The sequence below is a fragment of the Chelonia mydas genome, chromosome 7 (genome assembly GCF_015237465.2).
Source record: "Chelonia mydas isolate rCheMyd1 chromosome 7, rCheMyd1.pri.v2, whole genome shotgun sequence".
Taxonomy (NCBI): domain Eukaryota; kingdom Metazoa; phylum Chordata; order Testudines; family Cheloniidae; genus Chelonia; species Chelonia mydas.
This window is the reverse complement of record NC_057853.1, coordinates 33196929-33219625: the sequence shown is the minus strand read 5'-3', so window position 1 is coordinate 33219625 and position 22697 is coordinate 33196929. Positions and strand designations below refer to the sequence as shown.

The 22697-nt window shown below is 58.1% G+C and overlaps 3 protein-coding genes across 5 annotated transcripts; 2 read left to right on the top strand and 1 right to left on the bottom strand.

The window, feature by feature from the left end:
* Positions 1 to 79: 79 nt before the first annotated feature.
* On the bottom strand, positions 80 to 2773 carry GNG3 (G protein subunit gamma 3). The gene is made up of 3 exons (XM_007056880.3): positions 2604 to 2773; positions 1064 to 1169; positions 80 to 763 (listed from the first exon to the last, which is right to left on the bottom strand). The coding sequence occupies exons 2-3, from the start codon at positions 1160 to 1162 to the stop codon at positions 635 to 637; spliced, it is 228 nt and encodes a 75-aa protein (XP_007056942.1). The 5' UTR covers positions 1163 to 1169; positions 2604 to 2773; the 3' UTR covers positions 80 to 634.
* Positions 2774 to 4027: 1254 nt separating this feature from the next.
* BSCL2 (BSCL2 lipid droplet biogenesis associated, seipin) lies at positions 4028 to 13596 on the top strand. Of its 3 annotated transcripts, XM_043551898.1 has the most exons (12): positions 4028 to 4140; positions 4714 to 5315; positions 5740 to 5821; positions 7076 to 7121; positions 9011 to 9154; positions 9659 to 9793; positions 10190 to 10287; positions 10537 to 10678; positions 11010 to 11085; positions 11216 to 11299; positions 12801 to 12890; positions 13411 to 13596. In XM_043551898.1, exons 2-12 carry the CDS (start codon positions 5249 to 5251, stop codon positions 13566 to 13568), a joined length of 1122 nt encoding a protein of 373 aa, XP_043407833.1. In that variant the 5' UTR covers positions 4028 to 4140; positions 4714 to 5248; the 3' UTR covers positions 13569 to 13596. The 3 variants fall into 3 exon arrangements, with proteins under 3 accessions (XP_043407833.1, XP_037761064.1, XP_037761065.1); XM_037905136.2 differs by lacking the exon at positions 7076 to 7121; XM_037905137.2 differs by lacking the exons at positions 7076 to 7121; positions 11216 to 11299.
* Positions 13597 to 18889: 5293 nt separating this feature from the next.
* LRRN4CL (LRRN4 C-terminal like) lies at positions 18890 to 21996 on the top strand. Its single transcript, XM_007056901.4, has 2 exons — positions 18890 to 19206; positions 19705 to 21996. The coding sequence occupies exon 2, from the start codon at positions 19710 to 19712 to the stop codon at positions 20568 to 20570; it is 861 nt and encodes a 286-aa protein (XP_007056963.2). The 5' UTR covers positions 18890 to 19206; positions 19705 to 19709; the 3' UTR covers positions 20571 to 21996.
* The last annotated feature ends 701 nt before the right edge of the window (positions 21997 to 22697 follow it).

Here is a 22697-nt window from a genome sequence, read left to right as displayed (position 1 = left end):
CCCAACCCAGGCCCCCTAGTGCCAGCAATACCTCCAGCACTGTCCCTGGTGCCGCAATAACACTGATGCCACCCCAGGCTCTGTGCCTCCTGTTACTTTATTCTCAAGGTCTCAGTTTACATTGTCTGGAGCGGCTGAGCCCTGCAATCTGGGCACTGCCCTACCAGCCCTGGGGGTAGGGGATGGGCCTCTTTCCCCCTTTGGCACCCAGGATCAGCAGGCTGGGAGCTGACACCCTCCCCCTCCAATGGAAATGGGGTGATTTGTGGCTGGTGTGACACTGCTGGGGATGGGCCTGCAGCTTCAGCTGCCCCAGGCCTGGAGAGGTCTTGGTGTGACTCCTGCCAGGGTGAGGTGTGATACCCCCTCCTGATTTGAGGTGTGGGGTAGGGGTGGGGCAGGTTCCCCCTGAAGGGGAGGGGCTTTTGGGACTTGTGCTCAGGGTAGGTGCCCTGTCTGTGGAAGTTTGGGTGGGTGGGGGGAGTGGTTCCAGCCAAACACCCAGCTCCAAAGCTGGTTTTGGGGGGGTCAGGCCCTACCTGGGAAGTCCTGCCTGATCACCCGGGCAGGGTGTGGGGAGAGGCTAGGAGTGGGGGTTATGGTGGCTGTAGCTGAGGGGTGGGGCAGGTAGGGCTCAGAGCAGGGCACAGAAGAACTTCTTCTCACGGAACGGGTTCTCGGAGGTGGGCACCGGGGTGATGAGTGGGTCTTCACAGGCGTGGGCATCACAGTATGTCATCAGGTCAGCTGCTGCCTTGGATACCTGCAGGGAGGGGAGGGGTGAGAACTCTGCAGGGTGGGCCCAGCGGGAAATGCTGTAGGGAGCAGGGGGGGAGCTCCCAGCTACTCCAGCCTTGGCCTCTCCTAACAGGGGGCACTGGCTGTGGGGGGTGGGGGAGGAGTCCCCGACTACTCCAGCCCTGGCCTCTCCCCACAGGGGACGCTGCAGGGAGTGGGGCAGGAGGATGGGCTGTGGGGGGGAGCTCCTCGCTACTCCAGCTCTGGAGGTGGGTGGGGCCCTTTTCTGCTACAGTAGCTGTCAAGATACCATCCCAGTCCCCACCTTTATCCGGCACATGCTGGCTTCAATCTTGAGCTGCTCCACCATCTTGCGGGCCTGCCCGATGCTCATGGTACTGTTGACGGGGGTTTCGCCCTTCATGGGGACCCTGTAGAGGGAGAGCATAAGTTGGGCTCAGCCCGGGCCAGGGTCATGGGGCACCTGGGAGCCTGTATCCTGGAGCGTCCTGACCAATGGGGTGGGCACAAAGCCCTGGACAACTGCCCCTGCCCTCAGCTTCTTTAGGTCAATCCTAGCCCCTCAGCACCGTCCCCAGCTGGCAGTGGGTTAGAGGGAGCTCCAATCCTGCCTGGCCTCAGCTCCTCCCTACCAGCTTCCCCAGTCTGCCCCACCCTCTCCTGGTCCAGGCTTTATATCCCTGACCCTGACTGTCAAGTACTTCCCCTATAACTCAGAGCTCCCAGCTGCCTGGGGCACCTGTATCCCCAATCTTGGTTGCCCAGGACCACCTGGCCCATGGTTAGAGCGTGTCCTGACAACCCCAGCACCCCTAGTTGGAGCTCAATCCCCTTGGGGAGGGTGAGGCAGGGCGTTGCTCCAGAATAACAGTTCCAATTTGCTCCAGTATGGCTACTCCTGCCCTGGAGAGATTGGGGGCGGGGGTCATTGCCCATGCGTGGGGGGGTCATTGCCTATGGGTAGCAAGGTACCATCCGATGGCCAGGAGTGCTGGATGGCTAGGGGCATTGTTCTAAGTACATGAACTGTTCCTCTTGAGTTTGGGGGAGGCAGTAGATGCAGAATGGACTGTCCTGTCACCATGGTCACTCAACGCTGGCGGCTGCCTGCCCAGGCTGAAGGGTGGGATTGTGTCTGCCCAGGGCTCAGTCCCAGGGAGAGGGGAGCTGAGGGGACCATCCCTGAGCCCGCCACCCCCTTCTATCCCCAGGCTCTGGCACAGTGGGCCCTGCACTGCCCCACAGAATTGTCTCCTAAGACCCCGGGCTCCCAAATCCCAGACTGACCTGAGCACCAGGCTGAGAGGCAGGAGCTGAGTGCCCCCTCCCAGCTCTAGCCTATCTCTGAGCCCCTTTGCCCCTTGCTGAGCCCCTTTTACCCATCTGAGCCGCATCCTCGAGCCCCTCACTGTCTCTGGAGCAGCACCTGCTTCCCCATGGCACAGTGCTGGGCGCGGGTGCAGGATGACTAGCCCAGCCCTGTGTGCAGACAAAGGGGCTGCTGCTTGCTTTGCTCTGCTTCTAACAATGCCAGCAGCCTACTCTGCAGCTGCACCCCCCAATGCATCTGCCCCAGCCCATAAATGCAGCGTCCTTTTGATCCTGCCCTCTCTCTCTCTGCAATATGCCTTGGGTGCAGATGGGAGAGAACCCTGTCCCCAGCCCCCGTTTCCCGAGGCAACGGCATGGCGGAGGCCCCATCGACCATCCAGCCCCACATGGACCCTGACGGTACAGAGACGATACCAGGTGCCCCCTGCCCCCCACCCCCCATCGAGGCTGGCTGCCCCTCTGGGTACCCAGGCACGCCCCAGTGGCCAGTCAGGGCACCCCTGGGCACTGACCTTCGACGGTCGCTGCCAGATCTGGAGAGACTCTGGGATGGGCTCCCCTGTGTGCCCAGGTGCCCCGGGCGCCCTGCAGACGGCTCCGCTCCCTGTGCCTCCTCCGGGATGCAGCTAATTCAATGCGCCCGTGGTACCTTGAGGATGCTCAGAGCCGCTCGATACTGGGAGCGGACCATGCCCGCTCTGGGGGGAGGAGCGCACGCCCAGCAGCGCCCGGCTGAGCTCTGGCTCCTTGCCCAGGCCCCAGGGGCCCCTGGTGCACAGCCCCAGGTAGGGCAGGAGGAAGGGAGCGCGCGCTGGCGGGGAAGAGCGCCCCAGGAGGGGGCCAGGCAGGGGCTGGGTTCCCCGCACCCCTGCACAGCTGCTGGTGGTACAGGCCCGCAGTAGCTGCAGTGAGGATAAAGTCTCCCCACCACATTCATTTGGAAATCTGACATCAGGGGCTACACCGGGCAGGGGGGCTGCTACTATGCCTGGTTCTGAGACCCTCTCCAGGGCGCCTGGGGCTGGGCCAGTGCCTGGAGCGTGAGGGGGTGGGGAACAGGCAGCGGGGTTCAGCCCTGCTGGGGACTGGCTGGTTTCACACCTGAGAGCCCAAGGATAACCCCAGTCTAGGGAGAGGGAAACTGAGGCACAGAGAGGGGACCAGACATACCTGGAGCAACCCAGCAAGTCTCTGTCAGAGCCAGGGGTAGAACCCAGGAGTCCTGGCTTCCAGCCCCCCAGTTCTCACCAACAGACACAACTCCATTCCCCCAGAGCTGGGAACGGAAGCCGGGAGTCCTGACTTCCCAGTCCCCGGCCACGTACCTGGGGTGGCAAGCAGGCACCTAGGACTGGCCCAGCTCTGTGTGGCTGGGCCCCAGTACAAGCCCTGCTGCCCTCTCCCCTGCTCCATCTTACTCTAGAGCATTGTCTGGGGGGAGGCCTTGAGGAAGGGGAGGGGGTCTCTCTGAGGGGGGTCGCCAGAGTCGGAGCGGTCCCTGGGGAGAAGAGCAGATATACTCGGTGGAGAAGGGGGGCAGGGGGATCTTACTGTGGAGGACCTGGCATGGACGTGAGAGGGGGTCTCCCTCCGGGGTGGGGGGCAGAGTCTTGTCTGGGAGCCCATCATCCCGGGGGGGGGCGGTCTGTCTGGGGTGGGTCTGGTCTTGCTGTCTCTCGGGGGCTGGAAGGGGCAGGACCCTGGGGGCTGCTCGGGGGGGGACGGGGACAGGGACACTGGGCTGCGGGATCCCTCTGAGAGGGGCTGTCCCTGGAGTGGGAGGGGCCTCTCGGTGGGGGCAAGGACCCGCGGGGTGTCTCGGGGGGCGGGGCTGGCCTACGGGGGAAGGGAGCGTTCGGGCTCGTTCGGGGATCGCGTCACCATGGAAACAGGGAGAGGCGCGTCTTTAATTACGTGACGGACGGTGCCTGCAGTGGGAGGAGCTTTTCCCGGCCCCGCCCCGCCCCGCCCCGCGCCGCGCAGTCTTTGCCAGCTCTCACTCACTCCCGGAAGAGGCGGAGCAGGAGTAGCCGATCCCTGGACCGGGAGGTGAGAGATGTGCTGAGACCCTGGGACCGGCTCCTGGTGCACCTCGCCCAGGCCTAGAACTCGGGGCTCCGTGGTTTCTGCCTTGACCGCCGGGCCCCACCCCACCCCACCCCATCCCATCCCGCACCGGGCTGGAGTAGAACCCAGGAGTCCTAGCTCCTTCCCCTCCCCCCCCCCATTAGACCCCCGCCCAGGGCTGGGATAGAACCCAGGAGTCCTGGTTCTTAGCGCCCTGCCCCTCCCAGAGCTGGGGAGTCCAGGCTGCAAATGCCACCTGCTCTAACCACTAGACCCCCCCCCCCCCGAGTTCTTGGATAGCATTTCTCACAAGTAGAACCGGGAGTCCAAACTCCCAGCTCCACTCCAAAGCCCTCCTGTCCGCCTGAGACTAGAACCTAGACATCTAGTCCTGCTCCCAACCCCCTTTCCAAGCGTCCAGACTCCTAACACATCCCTTTCCCCCTAGGCTGGTGCAGAACCCAGGAGCCCTAGCTCCCACTCATGCAATCCTAGTCTAGACACTCCCATGTGGTTTCCATGCTGACCCTGTTTTTTGTGTCCTTTCTTCTTCAGATTGGCTCTGGTCTTTGGCCCCTGTGGCAAAACTCCAGTGTGTGACCAATCCCAGGGCAGCCCTGCGCCAAGCCTGTTGGCATGGCCCTGCTCACCATGTCCTGGTGCCAGTAACTCCTGTGGTACCCTCTTCCATGGCTAGAGACAATTACTGGAAAGCCAAGCGGCACAGACGGGCCAGCCAGCCTGCCCTAAGCCAGTGCCTTTTCCCTGTAAAGGAACCCCTGAGCCTGGGCCCTTTCCAGCTGGGCCAAGAGGACTCTCCAGCAGCCTGAGTCATTTTGCAAGCACTCGAGCAGGCACTGCCGCTCCATTTCCCCCTTCCTCAATACAGGAGCTGGGGGCTCAGCTCCTCCGAGACGCCAGTGCGTGGCCACCCAGGGCCCCTGTGCCATGATGGGTAGTACAGGGCCTTTCCTGCAATGGGCCCAGGAGGTGGCCGCGCTGCTGCTGCTGCGGGTGCGGCGCACGGTGCTGCAGACAGCTATCCTGCTTTGCGTGCTGTTGCTGCTGCTCTGGGTCGCGGTCTTCCTCTATGGCAGCTTCTACTACTCCTACATGCCCACTGTCAGCTATGTCAGCCCTGTGCACTACAGCTTCAGGTGAGTGGGGCACCCCTGGGAGGGGCCAGACCCCCCTGCCTCCTAGGATGGGACAGATTACTTAGGGAGGCTGTGGAAGCTCCTTCACTGGTGGTTTTCAGAAGGAGGCTGGAAAGCCATCTGTCTTGGATGGGTTAGAACCAACAAATGCTGTATCTTGGCAGGGGGTTAGACAAGATGACCCTTATGGTTCCGTCTAACCTGTGGTTGTAGGATTCTGTGCACCACCTGAGCACTGCTCTGGGCCAGATCTCCTGGGCCCCTCCCAGCCCACACACGCTTTCTGGGGCTGTGGGTGCCTCTGAGCTGGGGCCTGCTCCCAAGAGTAAGGGGCTGAACTCCTGCAGTGGAAGGGGTGGGGGGTTGAAGCGGTGTGGGGGAGCTGGTGGCCACTGAACATGACCCACTGCCTTCTGTCTCCCAGGACAGACTGTGGCTCGCCAGGCCCTGATCTCTGCTCCTTCCCCGTTGCCAACATCTCCCTGGTCAAAAACAGCCGGGACAGGGTAAGTGCCAGTGGGCATGAGGCAGACCACTGGCTGTCAGCTCCCTGGGGTTCTGGCCCCCTGGGCACCCAATGGGTTTGATGCTTTTATCTGGGACCAACTGACAGCAGTGCTGGGGGGTGAGGTTAGGGAGCAGGCTCCCTGCTCTATTTCTGAAACACTCTCCCTGCAGTGGGGGGGGCCTCTGGGATGGTTACATAAGAACAGCCATAGTGGGTCAGACCAAAGGTCCATCTAGCCCAGTGTCTTGTCTTCTGACAGTGGCCAATGCCAGGTGACCCAGAGGGAATGAACAGAACAGGTAATCATCAAGTGCTCCATCCCCTGTCACCCATTCCCAGCTTCTGGCAAACAGATGCTAAGGACACCATCCCTGGCCATCCTGGCTAATAGCCATTGATGGACCTATCCTCCATGAACTTATCTAGTTCTTTTTTGAACCCTGTTATAGTCTTGGCCTTCACAACATCCTCTGGCAAAGAGTTCCACAGGTTGCCTGTGTGTTGTGTAGAAAAAAATACTTCCTTTTGTTTGTTTTGTTTTTAAGCCTGTTGCTTATTCATTTCATTTGGTCCCCCCCTAGTTCTTGTGTTATGAGAAGGAGTAAATAACATTTCCTTATTTACTTTCTCCACACCATTCGTGATTTTATAGACCTCAATCATATCCCCCCTTAGCCATCTCTTTTCCAAGCTGAAAAGTCCCAGTCTTATTAATCTCTCCTCATATGACAACCATTCCATACCCCTAATAACTTTTGTTGCCCTTTTCTGAATCTTTTCCAATACCAATATATCTCTTGAGATGGAGGGCAACCGACCATATCTGCACACAGTATTCAAGATATGGGCATACCATGGATTTATATAGACTTGGGCAATATGCTATTTTCTGTCTTATTATCTATCCCTTTCTTAATGATTCCCGACATTCTGTTGGCTTTTTTGACTGCCGCTGCACATTGAGTGGATGTTTTCAGAGAACTAGCCACACTGACTCCAAGATCTCTTTCTTGAGTGGTAACAGCTAATTTAGACCCCATCATTTTATATGTATAGTTGGGATTATGTTTTCCAACATGCATCACTTTGTGTTTAGTAACATTGAATTTCATCTGCCGTTTTGTGGCCCAGTCAGCCAGTTTTGAGGGATCCTTTTGTAGCTCTTCACAGTCTTCCTGGGATTTAACTGTCTTGAGTAGTTTTGTATCATCTGCAAATGTTGCCACCTCCCTGTTTACCTCTTTTTTTCCAGGTCATTTATGAATATGTTGAAGACTGGGCCGAGTACAGACCCTGGGGTATAGCACTGTTTACCTCTCTCCATTCTGAAAACTGGCTATTTATTCCTACCCGTTGTTTTCTATTTTTTAACCAGTTACCGATCCATGAGAGCACCTTCCCTCTTATCCCGTGACTGCTTACTTTGCTTAAGAGGGACCTTGTCAAAGGCTTTCTGAAAAGTGTGATGGGATCTCTGGGGTGCAGCCTGGGACTGTGGGACCACTGTGCCCCCTTAACTCTCCAGACTGGGCTGTCTCTCACAATGCTTTGCTAGTGACAAGCAGCAAACCCCTCCAGGCTCTGTTATCACTCAGCACAACTGCACGTGGAGCCCCACATGCAGCCAGGTTGCATGAATGCTCCCAGAGCCACTCATGAATCACACAGAGAAAGGCACCAGTGCCAAATCCGCTCCCAGCCTTGCACCTCAGGAATATACTGTCTTGCACTGTTCAAGATAAGCAGTGCAGGTTTATTACTTGGTTCACCACTTCATCAATAGAAAGTGGATACACACCAGCCTTTGCAAAGCTGAGCAGATCTACCAAACACTTCAGGCAAACTCACTGATAAAGATAAACAGTAAAACAACTTAGATTTTAAGTGAGAGGCAAAAAGTCAGCGTTAGTTACCAAAATAAAATGTAAGTACACAGTCTAAACTCTCAACCCTATTAGACTGGGTAACATCTAGACTAAGCAGTTTTTCTCATTCCACTGGATATTGCAGTTCATAGTATACAGGTTTTTCCTTTAAACTTTGGGCCAGTCTCCTCTGTTAGACTGAAGACTTCCAGTGCGCTTGTTGCTTGCAGCATAGGTGGGGGCGGGAGAAAGGCCCAGCATGCGGCCACTGTGTTCCATTCTGTTACCCTTGTGTTTTCCAAGCACATCTGCTAGGCATTGCTGAATCCCCAGGCAAGGTTGAGCCATTCCCCTGGTTTGACCTTATGCAGGTGAGTCATTGCATTGTAGCTCCCTTGCTGGACAATGGCTGTTGATTTTGTTTGATACCTGCCTGGGCATTGGTTACTTTCCTTGCTGTTGTCTCTGGGGACCTAATATCTGGCTGATTCCCCAACTTATAACATGTTTTACTGACAACCATACAACACAATCTCATAACTTCATATGCACTAATGATATACATACTTAGAACAGTGACTTTCAGCAGATCATAACCTTTACCCTGATACCTTACATGACATGCTGTGTATGCAATATCATAATTATATATAAATGAGGAATATGGGGATTACAGGATGCTCCCCCAAGGTATAGAATGTCACACTAAGTACACTGTATCCCCCTTGTCCACATGCTTATTGACACCCCCCCCTCAAAGAATTCTAGTAGATTGGTGAGGCATGATTTCCCTTTACAAAAACCATGTTGACTGTTCCCCCAACAAATTATGTTCATCTCTGTGTCTGACAATTTTGTTCTTTACTATAGTTTCAACCAGTTCACTTGGTACTGAAGTCAGGCGGCCTGTAATTGCCGGGATCACCTCTGGAGCCCTCTTTAAAAATTGGTGTCACATTCGCTATCCTCCAGTCATTTGGTACAGGAGCTGATTTAAATGATAAGTTACAGACTACAGTTCATAGTCTCCCCTGTTCATCTCAGGGGGCTCTGGGAAGCTGTGAGGAGAGGCTGCCCGCTCCATCTCTGATGCTCTCTCCCTGCAGCGGGGGCTCTGGAACGGTTTGGGGGCAGGCTTCCCAATCCATCTGATGTACTCTTCCCACAGCAAGAGGCTCTGAGAGTTGGGGAGCAGGCTCCCCGCTCCAGCTTTGATGCGCTTTCCCTTCAGCTGTGGGCTCTGGGAAGCTGTGGGGCCTCTAGGGTGGTTCGGGAGGGGCAAGTAGCACCCCCTTTCTCTGATGCCTCCTGCTGTCCTGTAGGTGCTGATGTATGGGCAGCCTTACCGCATCTCCCTGGAGCTGGAGCTGCCTGAGTCGCCTGTGAACCAGGAGCTGGGCATGTTCATGGTGGTGATGTCCTGCTACACCAAGGGTGGGCGCATCATCTCCTCCACAGCCAGATCGGTGAGTCTGCTGCCCATCCAAGCCCCCTCTCTGAGCCATCCACTCCAACATTTCAGGGCCACACACACCTACAATCCTGGCCTTGCTGCCTCGCGTAGAGGCTCCAGGGAGGCTGAGGTAGGGCTCCCCATGGCAGCTATTCCACCCCTAGCCAGGGGCTACAGTGACACTTTGGGTAGTATGGCAAAGGGAGCTGTCAGTCAGGACTCCTGTGTTCTATCCTTGGCTCTAGGAGGGAGTGGGGACTCGAGGATTAGGCAGGGAGGGCTGGGAGCCAGGACACAGGGGTTCTATTCTGTGCTCTGCCACTGCCCCTGTGCAGTCTTGGGCAGTTCCCTTCCCCTCTCTGCAGTGGGGCTGAAGCCATGGACTCCTCTCTGAAATCCTGGAAGATCCTTGGGCAAGAAGCAGCTCACTGCTGGCAGTGCCCCTAATGGCCACAGGGAGCTGGTGGGAGATGCTGGGGGCTGGGTTCAATGCCAACACTGGCTCTTCTCTCCCCAGACCATGCTGCATTACCGCTCAGGCCTGCTGCAGACCCTGGATACCCTGATCTTTGCTGGGCTCTTCTTTGTGGGCTTTGCTGAGCAGAAGCAGATGGTTGAGGTGGAGCTGTTCTCGGACTACCGGGAGGACTCGGTGAGGGAGGAGGCCTCTTCTGCATTAGCTGCCTGGATTGCTGGGCCTGGGCTGGCTGGCCTGGCCAGAGCCTCTGCTCCCCAGTGTGGGAGCTGATTGCCAGGAGTGTCCTGGGTGCCTGGCGTAGAGACCCTCCCTTTTCCCTGGAAGTAATGGCTCCCCTTCCTGTGTGGGTTGGGAGCATGAGTGCAGGGGGGGAGCGTATTCTCGGCTGTCCAAGTTTGGTGGCTGGGGGTTACTGCAGCTCTGTCTGGTTTGGTCGGGAGGGTCACATGCCCTGGCTGTCTGAGTTGGGCACTGGAGCATAAGGCAGGTGTATGCCGTACTGTTGGGGTTGGGGATCTTGTGATGGCCCCACCCGCAGCTCTGACCCTGACTGTCCTTCCCCACCCCCAGTATGTCCCGACTGTTGGAGCTGTGATAGAAATCCAGACCAAGCGGATCCAGATCTACGGGGCACAGCTACGGATCCATGCCCACTTCACGGGCCTGCGGTGAGGATTGGGGGGTGCCACTGGTGGTGGGGGGAGGGATGGGACTGTCCAGTGCTGGGGGCAGTTCCTGGTGCTAGGGGACTGCAGTGCACTCAATTCAGCAGCCCCACAAAGCTGATCCCTGTAATCTGCCCCATGAATGATGCTGGGGGGCCCGTGGGTTAGGGGAGGGGCCTGTGTCTGGGATGGGGAAGACTGGATCCAGGCTGCAGCCTCCTAATGCTCAGGCTCCACCCCCTCTTGCTCCAGGTACCTTCTCTATAATTTCCCAGTGACCTCGGCCATCCTGGGCGTGGCCAGTAACTTCACCTTCCTCAGCGTCATCGTCCTCTTCAGCTACTTGCAGTGGATCTGGGGCAGTGTGTGGCCCCGGGAGCCCCTCTCGGTACAGGTGAGAAGGTGGCTCCATGGCTAGGGGAGCAGAGGGATGGGGTAGGGCATTGAACAGGGGGCAGTGTGGGGGTGAGGAAATTGGGGGGGGGGGGGGGGGGGAGGAGGCTGTGGAGCAGGAGATGTACGCCATGCAAATAAGAGGGCAAGTATCTGTGCAGCAGGGTAAGGGGATAGTGCCTGGGGGGAGTTGGGGCAGGAGGCTATGCCCCACCATGCAGTTGGGGGTATGGGGCCCTGGTGGGGTGGGGGTGGCATTAATGGAGACACTGCGTTGCCTGGTCCCCCCCACTTTCCTGTCCCCTTCTCTCCCCCCCACCCCCCACCCCCAGGTGAACATGCAGGATGGGGCCAGCCTGCAGCAGCGGCAGGAGGAGGCACGACGGCGCATGGCTACCCCCAGGCCAGGTAAAGCAGGTTTAGGGGGGAGAGTTGGCTCTCCCTTTGTGTGGGGTTGGGGGGGTTCCCATTAGTCTGTGGCTGGGGCGGGGGGGTCTTGGCCTCAACCCCTGCCCTGATGCTCTCTGTCCTGAAGCAGAAGACCAAGAGGAGCTGACAACACCGCAGCCTGAGGCCATGGGGCTGGGCAAGAGTGACCAGGAGAGGGTTCCCCAGGGCACAGGTACTGACAATTCCCTTCCAGCTGGGTCTGAGGGGGAGGAGCCTGCGGCTGGGCTGTTCCCTGCCTGCTGAGGTGGGGCTTGGGCAGGGAGGCAGGGCTGTTCTATTAATTTAGATAGACCCAAAGAGGCGAAGGTGTTAATGTGGCTCTATCGCTGCTCGCCACTGAATAGTGTTAACCAAGACTTGGGGGCTGGAGTACAGAGCCCTCAGCCTGCTTAGCCCCAAACACCATTACAGTCCCCTGGAAACCCTTCGTTAACCATACAGAGCAAGGGAAAGGATTTGGAATGTGAAGGGTTAAGTCAGGCTTGCGTTGTAACAACATCCCTTGTTCTCCCTCTCCAGCTGGAGAGAGGTTTTGAAAGACACCCCCCCCCACCCACCCCCGCCTCCAATCTTTGCACCAGGGATAGAGGGCGGTAACTGTCCTCTGGGAACAGAGAGAATGTTAGTTGAGATGGGCTGGCGCTGTTGTTGCTGTTTAAAGTCCAATCCTGTTTCCTAGAAGAAAAACCAGCGGGGAAAGAAAGGGACAGCAAATGCAGCTTCTGCTTCTGCTTCTCCTTCTCCTCACCTGCATCTACTGCTGGCAAACACAGCCACCCATGCCCGTCGGCTGTTCTGACCCATGTCTGGGCAACTCATACCAGGGTTGGGCTGTTCGGGGCAGTACTTGTAGCTGGTCACAGGCTTACAGCAGTGTTGCAAAATATGCAGTCTTGGCCAACTAAGCCAGAAGGCCAAAGGAGAGGGATATGCAAGAGAAGGAAGGAAAAGGACCTGTGAGGGGGTGGGGGTTGGGATTCAGTCAAAGGCAGCTGAGGTGGTGACATCTGGATCCCTCTGTCTGGTCAGGGTATGTCTCAGGATCAGGAGGTCAAATGCCCAACGATGGATCTGGGGGTCCCAGCAAACAGTGTGGGTGGTAGCCATGATGGTGAAACTCCCTCCTTCCTGCTCTTCTATCTCTTAGCCAGCATCTGTCTCCACGCATTTCCCACCCCACCCCCAGAGTCTCTTCCTGAGGACCCCGAAAGGCAGTGGGGGGTGGCCCAACCCATCCCCTTACGTTTTGTTTACCCATTAGCCTTAATTTCTGCCACACCAATTTGGATTGGTTAATTCTTGTTCCCGCACTTTGGTTTCAGGCATGATTTTCATGCTCCTCTTGAGTCACATCAGTAGGTCTCTCTGACTCGTTGAGTCTTATTGTGGGTGCCCCTTTCCTATGCCCAGTTACTGCTACCGATTAGGGGGACAGTTTGTATTTCCTTTTCCAATGCGGGTACGTTTGAAGGGCCAGTCATTACTGCGGGATCCCATGAGCCCACCAGGGAGAGAATGGAGCCTTGGCCAGTGCAGCCTGTTGGCTATGCTAGGAGTGGAGGAGGGGACAAGGCCCTGTGACCTGGCCTGTCTTGGTGCTTTGCCCTAATTGCCATGCAAGGGGGCAGGACCTAGCCCTGCCTTTGACCTGTGCTTCTCCCCTTCCCCTGCAGCTTCCCCCCCACAGCTACCAGGCGAGGTTCTGGAGACCATTGGCCCCATAGGGGGATCAGCCCAGGCTAAGGAGCTGGATCTGAGTGAAGGTGGGTAACACAGTTCCCCAGCTTCTCCCCCCTGGGGGCTCCAGGCTCCACATAACCTGACCCCCCGTGCACCAGATCAGGGGATAGAACCCAGGTGTCCTGACTCTTTCCACTCCGCCCCCGCCCCAACCCATTAGCTTCCACTCCTTACCCACTGAGCTGTGGTCCAAGGCTCCAGCATCCATCAGGTCACCTAGAGACCCTCTGTACCCAAGCAGGAACCTAGAACCTCACTGTGCAGTAGGGCTGAGGGTGAGGGGTGCAGCTGGGAACAGCTTTGTAGGGGGGAGTGGGCTGCCCCTTGCCTCTAGCCTCTATGGGAGATGGGCTTTGTCCCCTGTGGGCTGTCCGTGTGCCCCTTGGGGGTAGATAGAGGGTTCAGCCCCTGAAGGAAGGGATGTGTCTGCAGGACCCCTGCCCCTTCCTCTTGCTGGAGCCTATGAGAGCCCCTGCCCCCCCCCCCCCCCCCCCCCGAATATTGTTGCTCTTCTGGGATCTCTAACTTTCTCTTCTCCTGCAGAGACTGAGTTCGAGTCAGTGGATGAGTCCTCCCTGTTCACAGATGCCAACTACCCGCCCCCTACCGGGACACTCCTAACGCTACCACAGCTGGGAGAGGGGGCTGAGCCCATCCCAGGGGCTGAGATCCGTCAGAGACACATCTGCTCCAGCTCCTGAGGGCACCATGCTTCCTCTCCCCCCCCCCCCCCCCCCAACAAAAACAAAAAACGCTAGCCTTGTTCCCTGGGCTCCGAGCTCATGTTTACATTCCAGCCTCCTGGCCCCTCACTTGGAACTGCTGTAATTTTAATAAACCACCTGCTAATGGACCTAGGCTGCTGGCATGGGAGTGGGGTGGGGGTAGGTGCAGATGTTGGGGCTGTAGGGCACAGGAAGGCTGGGGGCCTCTCCATGGAGGTGAGGGACTAAGTCCCTGTGGTGAAGGGCTGAAATGAGTTGTGCTCCGTCTCTTGCTCCCTTACCAGAAGGGGGACCCCTCCCTTCATGATGAGCTGGACTGGGGTCCCCCTAGCATCCGTGCTCCCAAGCAGGGCAACCATGGCAGCAGGATGGGAGGCCCCCCCAGCTCCCCCATTCTCTTTCCACAGCCGCACCCCTTCCTGTCTGCTGTGCCGGCACATGGGCCTCATCGAAGCCAGATGGGAGGGTTTATCCCCACCCTCCTGAACTGAGCTCACTGCAGCTGGGAAGCCGGTGTGAGCTCTCCCGCCTGGCGTGTGTGATGTCTGCATTCCAGAGGGCTCAGTAATGGCAGGGCTGGATTCCGGAGAGGGCTGTAAGCCTGGCAGGGGAGATGTCTGCTCCTGGGATGCTGCTGCCTTCACCTCTCACCCACCCCTGTGGGCACCTGGCAGCTGCGATGAGTGATGCATGGTTCAGGGCCAGGCTTCTAAGCCCATCCCGCCACCCCACCCACCCACAAACTCCTTGTAGCCTTTGCCCTCGTGGTGGGAGGAGAACATTGTAGCTGCCAGACTGTCTTTCAGCTAAGTAGGTGGGGAGGGGGCAGTGCAATGGTGCTTTCCCAGCGTGGGAGCTGCACTTGTTTGTCCCCTGTTCGCAGGGCTTGGGGGGGAGGGTGGGGGCTGGCCATCTGGGGGGGCACATCTACCTGCAACTCCTCAAGGCAGCTCCAGCTGCACCCCCTGCCCGCTTCCACCAAGACCAGCTGTACTTTGGGGGCAATGTAGGCAGCAGGCACCTACACCACTTCCTGTCTCTGGACCAGCTATGAGCTTCTGGCTGCCCTCCTGTAGGCCATGCCTGAGACTGCTCTGCCTGCCAGCCTAGGTAAGCAGCCCCACCCAGCAGGGCAAGAATCTGCTCTCCTTGTGCCCCTCACCCACCCCCTTTGGGCCTGGGGGCTTCAAGGAGTAGCTTCACTGGGGAGTTTTTGCCCCTGTAGGGAGCTGGGTTGCAGGTGGCAGAGCTGGAGGGGGATGGAGTGGCAGGGGACAGGGGGGAAAGAAGAGCTCTGAGTTGTTGCCCTGGAGGTAGCCCATCCACTCCACAAAGACTGCAGAGGAGCCACCACTGCCCTGCGCTCAGGTTGACCATGGCCTGGTGCCATCAGCCCAGTTCAAGCCAAGCAGAAGGGGGCTGAAGGCTGCTGTGGCCATGGCTGCCGTCGCACCTTGTGCTCTCTCTCATCCTTGTCCTTGCTGCTCCAGTCTGTCACTTAGATGGCAAGAGCTTCCCTACCCAGTCCCAGCCAAAGACCCCAGACTGCTAGCCAGTGCGTGGCCCAGCCCTCCTTGCTGTCTCTGGGGTGGCCCAGCCTGTGGGTGGCCCAGGCATGGGTGCTGCTGGTTGGCCAGTTGTGGAGGGAGTGGGAGGCACAGTCCCTCTCCTGCTGTGGGGTGTTCACCCCTCTAGGCCTTGGGTGACATATGAGCCTGAAGCCCTTTCCCTTTCAATGAGTTGGTGGGGGCGTAAGGTCCCTTTGTAAATGCAACGTGGGCTGCTAAGCCTGTGAGGCGCGTCTGGGAATGTTCCCCTATCCAGCTGCGTCGTCGATGGGGCTGGGCAGTCGCCAATGGCCCCACTGTAGGTGAGCTTGCGTGGAATAACGTGCTTTGGTGCAACCAACTCAGCCCGTTAACAGCAGGGACCTGGGGGAGGGGGCAGGCTGGTTCTGTCCCCAGTGCCCACCTAGCCGCTGGCTGTCCAGCCCCAGCTGCTGCTGAGGAAGGTGCAAGAACGCCCCAGTAGCAGAGGTAGAGTAACCTACCCCCAGGTTAGGTCACATCTTCTGCAATCAGCTTGAGCCCTGACACACGAGCATTTCTCTCCATTCCCAAATCTTTGCTAGGATTAAGTACCCAACTCTGTCTTATCCTTGGGTGGGCAAATAGAGCTCCTGGCATGGGGGGAAATGGCACGGGACAGTGTGTGGGCACACAGCCCCTGGCATGGATGGGGGGGGGTTGCAGAATCCTGTAATGGAGGCTGGGAAGGTGACACCCAGGCAGTTTTTAGGGGGAAGGGAGGAATCCAAGGATGTCCTGGGGGTGCAGTGGGAGTAAAGGCTCTGTCTGTGAACCGCTCTTCTGCCCCACCCCAGAGGTGTTTGTATCTCAGCACCTACAGTCCCTCTGCTTCAGGTTAGTTGCTGTTTTAGTGATCAGTTTGTTTGGAAACCTCGGCCTTATCTCTGCACCAGTGAAGTTCAGCTTTGACTCTGCTAATGTTATTGAATGGTGCTGCCCCTTTACCATGGGGCAGGTGCTCATCCCCGTCTAGGCAAGGTTAAGGCTAACTGCTGGCTGGGGACATGGAGTGAAGTGAAGACGTGGTTGCACTGACCCCCAAAATGGACCCTGCTGAGGGGTCTTGTTCTCTGCACCTACAAGCTCTGTTTTAGACCATGTTCCTGTCATCTAATAAACCTCTGTTTTACTGGCTGGCTGAGAGTCACGTCTGACTGCGAAGTTGGGGTGCAGGACCCTCTGGCTTCCCCAGGACCCCGCCTGGGCAGACTCGCTGTGGGAAGCACACAGAGGGGCAGAGGATGCTGAATGCTCTAAGGTCAGACCCAGGAAGGTGGAAGTTGTGTGAGCTGTGTGTCCTGAAGACAGTCTGCTCACAGAAAGGAGACTTCCCCAGAGTCCTGACTGGCTTCGTGGGGAGCAGTTCCAGAGCATTGCCTGGGGCCCCCCTGACAACTGGTGGCAGTGGTGGGATATGAACCCATGCCCCTGAAGAGACTGGAGCCTCAATCCAGCTCCAGCACTCAATAGAACTGGTTTCTACCCCCACCTTGGCCACAGTCCCCTTGGGCAAGTTGGTGGCCCTCTCTGTGCCTGGGCCCATAAAGCACTCTGAGATGTGCTGGATTAGAGCTAGGGATGGCTGGATTGGGCTAGTCGCATCCCTAGGAGGGCTTGCAGCAGTATAATGATAGCAGTGTAAAAACACCTGCACATTATACCAGGACACCACTAAGCTAAGCCACCTTGCTCAGAAACATCAGTGGGCCATGCAGCAGCAAGCCACTGCTAACAGTACCAGCATATGTTTTAAACAAGTGACTTTTTGTCTTGTCTGTCTGCCCTCCCTCCCCCTGGGTTCATACAGCACCTATCACAGTGGTTGTGGTATTAGGGCCTGTGCCTTTAAGAGCTTCCCAAACTGTGTGGGTGGGCTGCTGGGAAGCTCTCCTTGTTTTGCACAGTCAGTTGGGGCTGGACACAGACAGATCTTTTACAAACATCTTCAGCAATGAGTGATCCCTGACTAGCAGTGGAGTCCTGGTCCAGAATCGGGCCCTGCTGCATCATCTTAAACCAAGTTACTAATTACCCTAAACAATGTAAAGACCAAAGCAGCCTGGTTTTACATTAAAAGTTACCGGACAGTTCTAATGATGCTTCTTCAAGCCCGCAGCAGGTGAACACAAAGCTCTGGAGAGACCTCAGTTAATTAATTAACTCAGGTGCAAAATTTACTTCTCTCAGCACTGAGATGCAGCTGTCTCTGGAGTGGAGTGAGGGGGCTGTTTCTAGAGGGATCCCTTGCCCAGCATGGAGACACAGTTGTCTCTAGCATAGCCCAAGGAGGTTGTTTATGCAAGGCTCCTTTGGCTGGTGCTGAGATGCAGATGCCTCTAGGGTGAGGTGTGCAGGGCTCCAACATTGCAACACTTAGTGTTCTTTTTAAATCTTGTGATTTGGGTTGCCTGACTCATGACTCTATCACAGTTTGGAGTTTCCAGCCTCTCACTCAATCTGTGTTAAACCACAGTTGGCTGCTGCCAGCTGACTGGGCAGAGTCCTAGGTCCGAGCCAAGCTGCAGTAACCTGGCTTTAATTAGATTCGGAGCGTCCAGGGCAGCGTGTCACTTTTAAGCCAGAGCAAGTTGCAGGTGTAGATGAGGCCCCTGGCTGGGGGGAGCCAGGACTCTGACATTGGCACTGCTCCCTTCCCACCCATGCCATTCCAGGTACGAATAACCCCGCTCTTAGGCTGTGTTCCTCTTGAACACCTGAGAACCAGTGGGGGAGCCCCCAGCTCTGCTACAAGCCAGGCCTCTCCTGGAGCAGCCATGGCTCTGAGCAGGATCCAGGCTTTCCCCAGGAGCTGATACTGTCCTAGCAGTGATGCACCATATGTGTCTGTCCGAGCAGAGCCCCCCTCCCATCCCATCCACCCCAGCGGCTCCTGCTCTCTTTGCTCCACATGAGTCACCCATGCCTCCAGAGCAGGGCTGGCTCCCACCACAGCTAGTGTGCACACTGCAGTTAGGGGCTGAGATCCAGGGAAGAGCCTGTCACTTCCTGCCCTTCACGAGCTCACGGATGCTGATGGGGTCAGCATTGTCTGCAAGGGATGGCCGGCTCCACCAGCCTCTTGTCATACACATTGGATGGTGGCTGCTTTATAAACAGGAATGAATGGAGCCTCTCCGGATGCTTGTCCCCATTGTAAAGTGGGTGAATGTCAGTCCCAGAGACAAGATCACAGAGTGAGTCAGTGGCAGAGAATAAAACCTATTCTAGTACACAGCTCCTTCTCCCTGCTCTAACCCATCAGTCCCCCCCAGAGTCAGGGACAGAACCCAGGAGTCCTGGCTCCCAGCTCTACCTCACTAGATCGCTCTTTCCTCTCAATACTGGGGACAGCACCAGGTCAGGGCTGCCAGGCTGTCTGCTCTAACCATTAGCCCCCCCTCCCCTACCGGAGTCAAGGCTAGAACGCGGGGGTCCTGGCTCCCAGCCCTCCCCATGCTTTGCCCTGGCTGCAGGCTTGGTCCCTGCGGTCTGTCTGGTTCCTGACTGTCAGGGCTGGGCCAGGACAGGAAGAGTCTGTCTGGAACAGATACCTGTGGCCAGGCAGCTTCCCATTGTCCACCCCGCCCGGAGCCGTCCCTGACCGTGCCCGTGACTCCGGGGGCTGGGCTCCCTGCCCGCCCTGCAGCATCTCTGCGGCCTCCGGGGGGGGGGATCAGCCGGGAGGGACAGAAATGTCCTTATAAGGCAGAGTTTTATTTTCCTTATGGCCACCTGCAGCTCCCCACGCCGCATTCAGGAGCCCCCGGGCCGCTCCGCCCCCTGGCAGCCCCAGCTGGGCTGGGGGCGGGGGATGAGCTCAGCGCCCGGACAGGATAAAACTTGCTGCAGCTACCGGAGCGAAGCAGACGAGACGCGAGAGCAGAGTCGAGCGGTGCCAGCCCCGATCCCCCAGCGCCCCGGAGAGGAGAACCCCGACCCCCAGCGCTGAGCCCTTTCCTGCTGGAGACCAGAGCCCCGTGGCCCCAGTGACCTGACGCCCGCCCCCCTCCAGCTGCAGGCAGCGGGTGAGTAAGGCCTGGGCCTTAGGGAACCCCCATCTCCAGAGTCCTGGGACACCTGCCTGGAGGCCAAAGCCCCAGGGGTGTCTCCTTGTGAGGGTTGCTGTGCGGGAACAACCAGCCCCCGCTTCTCCTGCGGAAGGGCCTGTGGGATGGAGCCCCCAAGGGGCACATGGACAGTATTATCCTATTGATAGTTGTGGTTTCAGTTCCAGCCCCCAATTGGGACAAATGGGCTTCTGGGAGTCAGGACCCCTTGGTTCTGTTCCCAGCTCTGCCGCTGACTGACCGTTTGTGTGAGTTCCTCCCTGTCTGTGCCTCAGTTTCCTCTTGTGTGAAGTAGGGGCAATGACGTTGCCCTGGCTCCCAAGGGCGGTATAGCTCCCTGGGATATTGTAAGGAGGTGGGACTGGGGCAGAGTGCTCTGATGGGGGAATCATACTTCCCCCAGTATCCTGTAGCATCATCTCACCTCATACAGTCACCTAGTCCTCTCTCTTCCAGGAACCATGACCATCCTCCTGGGATTCTCGGCTCCAGTCTTCACGGCCGCATGCCTCCTGATCCTGTGCCCAGAGGGGGCTCCAACGAGCATGGGAGGCTCCCTACCCCTTCCCCCGAAGGGCCAGAGCCACTGGCCCTGGCTCCGTGCCCAGGAGAGCAGCCCCCTTACCTCCCCCACCCCCCAGCACGACTTGGGGACAGACTATTACAGCTATGAGGACCTCTCCACCCCAGATACCCCAGAGATGCCTGGCTCCCAGCACCCACCCTATCAGCCTTGTGACTACCACCATTGCCGCCACCTGCAGCCAGCCTGTGCAGAGCTGAGAGAGGAGACTGGTTGCCTATGCCCTGGGGTGACTGGCCCAGATGTGCCCCCAGAACCGCCCCAGCTGGGGGTAGTGCACGTCACTGAGTCTGCGGCCAGCCTGCATTGGTGTGCCCCCTCCTCCACAGTGTGGGAGTACCGGCTGATGTACCAGGCTGTTGGGGACCACACCATTGCGGGCCCCATCTTCAACAGCACCTTCCGGATGGCAGTGCTTGGGGGACTGCACCCCAGCACCTCCTACCTGGTGTGCATCATGGCAGCCAACCAGGCCGGTGTCAGCCCCACCGACGATGGGAGTCGGGACCACGGACCATGCCGTACCATCCGCACCCTGGCCCCCCAGCTCCCCTATGCATATGTGGTGGCAGGACTGGCGGCCATGTTCGGCCTGGTGGTGGTGGCCGCGCTGACCTGGCACTTTGCCCTGCGCTCGAGGAGACGGCAGTTCCACGGCTCCCAGGACAACATCCTGGATGGAGAGGTGGGGCCAGGTGGGGTGGCCAATGGCTCATACGGGGGCAAGGAGCAGCTGTAGGGGCACCTGAACCCTCCAGCCCCCAGACATGTACACTGCTGGCCTGGATCGCAGCCACGCTCCATGGACTGTCCAGTGCAGTGGGGACCAGGGCTGGCGGAGATGTGGAGTTAGTGGGGGGCACCACCTGAGCCAGCCAGGGCATGATGACCTCCCCCACTCCACATGGGGGGAGGCTGCTCAGGTCCTGATGCCCCCCCTCAACATTTATTTATTTATTTATTTATATAGTGAAAGTGTGTTTGGGGGGGGGGGGGGGATTGGTCCTGAAGCATCAAGGGCTGTGGGGAGGCCCCATGGGGGAGCGAGCAGAGGGACCCATAGGCAGAGGCCCTTGACAACCGGTATGAATCATTCTGAGTAACAGTCCCACCCCGCACCAGATCCCTGTGCTGGCTCCATGTGGGGGAGGGGGTTGCCTGGGGCTCCCCCTGCTTGTTGTGCGGGGAGGTCGTTCCAGTTGCTGTTGCATGGCCTCGGGGCTTCACCCTGAGACCACCTTCCTCCCATAGCTGGGATGGCGCGGTGGGGGGAGGAGCCATGGTAGGGGGCTGGTCGCTGAGGTGGGGAGGCTGGGGGTGTTCTGTGCTGCTGGCAATGTGAACTTGTTAGTGTTGAATAAAGCCCAGAAGCAATGTCCTGGCCGCAGGTTTGTCCTCGTCTCCTTCAGCTCCTCTCGGTTGCATGGAACAGTGAATCATTATGGTACCCCCCATCGGGGCTATTCCCCCCCACTTCCTGGACAGTCTGTCTGGACCCAGCTCTGCTGGGGTTTCCGCTCACAGCCGCATCCAGCAGCGTCACAAGGGCCCTTGAACCACTGCCTGGAAAACATGATCCATCCCAGATGTGTGTGAGAGGACCCCAGCCCAGAAGGAATGGGAATGAGGAGCAGCCCCAACCCCCCTCAGCAGCCCCTGCCCTCCTCGCCCTGGGGATTCCTGAGGAACGGCCCAGCTCCCTGCCCTGACTGCTGGGGAAGCCGTGGTGCCCAGGTATGTGAGGTGAAGCCCAGGACAGATGGTGCATGTCGAGGGATGCTCTGCAGGTCCCAGGCGCAGGCGGGAGGGAGGTATTGGGGCAGAGCTCAGCCTCACTGCGCCGGGTACCAGGCTGAATGCATGGATTTGATACCATCTGCATTCAGGGCTGTGCACCCCAGGGCCAAGGGGCCTGGCTGGGCATGGAGGTGGGGAGATGCCTCTGTCTAGTCCAGCCCTCCTATGTGTGTGTCCTAGGCCCCAGCTGTTTTGAAGCCAGAGGGACCCCCCCAGCATGGATTGACAGTGAGATGGGGCCGTGGGGGAAGGGGTTGCTCCTGTATTGTTGTGACGCAGCCATTCATGCTGCAAGTTGTGTAATCTGGGCAGACATCATTGCCCCCGGCTGAGGAACTCACTGGTACAGGACACAGTGTAATAACGGGCCAGATTGCAGCCACTTCCCTTCTTGGCACTTGCTCACACAGACATGCAGGCACACAGAGTAACATGTGCGCACACAGAGTGGCGCACACAGAGTAACATGTGCGCACACAGAGTGGCACACACAGAGAAACATGCAGGTACTCGGAATGACATCCAGATGCAGGCCCTGCGAATGCCACACACACACGGACATGCACGCACAGTATGTGCTATTGGGTCCAAAGCCCAGCCCCTTCTCCTCCTGGCCCCTCGCTGACAGACACAGTGTCTCTCACATACATGCTCTCTCACACACTCACTGCCAGGCCAGGTTTTCCATGCTCTCACCACGCTGGCTGCCGTGCTGTGGAAGCCAGGTCTCAATGGTGAGCAGCTTCAGAACCTGGCCCTGAGCCATTCGCATGCCAGATGCTGAGCACCCCCTGAGCTGGCATGGCTTCCCAGCACCGCCCTAACACTCACTCACAGACACTGAGCCGGCACTCCCCTGCCACAGGGGTGTGAGCCCAGGACCTGCCCCTCTGCATTAGGGCACTCTGGGGGAAGGGCCAGGTAGGGGTGTGTGTGTCTGGGGCTCTCGCTGCTGGGAACTCAGGTGCTTTGAGCTGCGCTTTGTTTGCGCTCGGTCGGCCGCAATGATTTCCCAGGCAGCACCCGACTACAAAGAGCTTCGTGTTTTGGGACAATCGCCTGCCTTGAG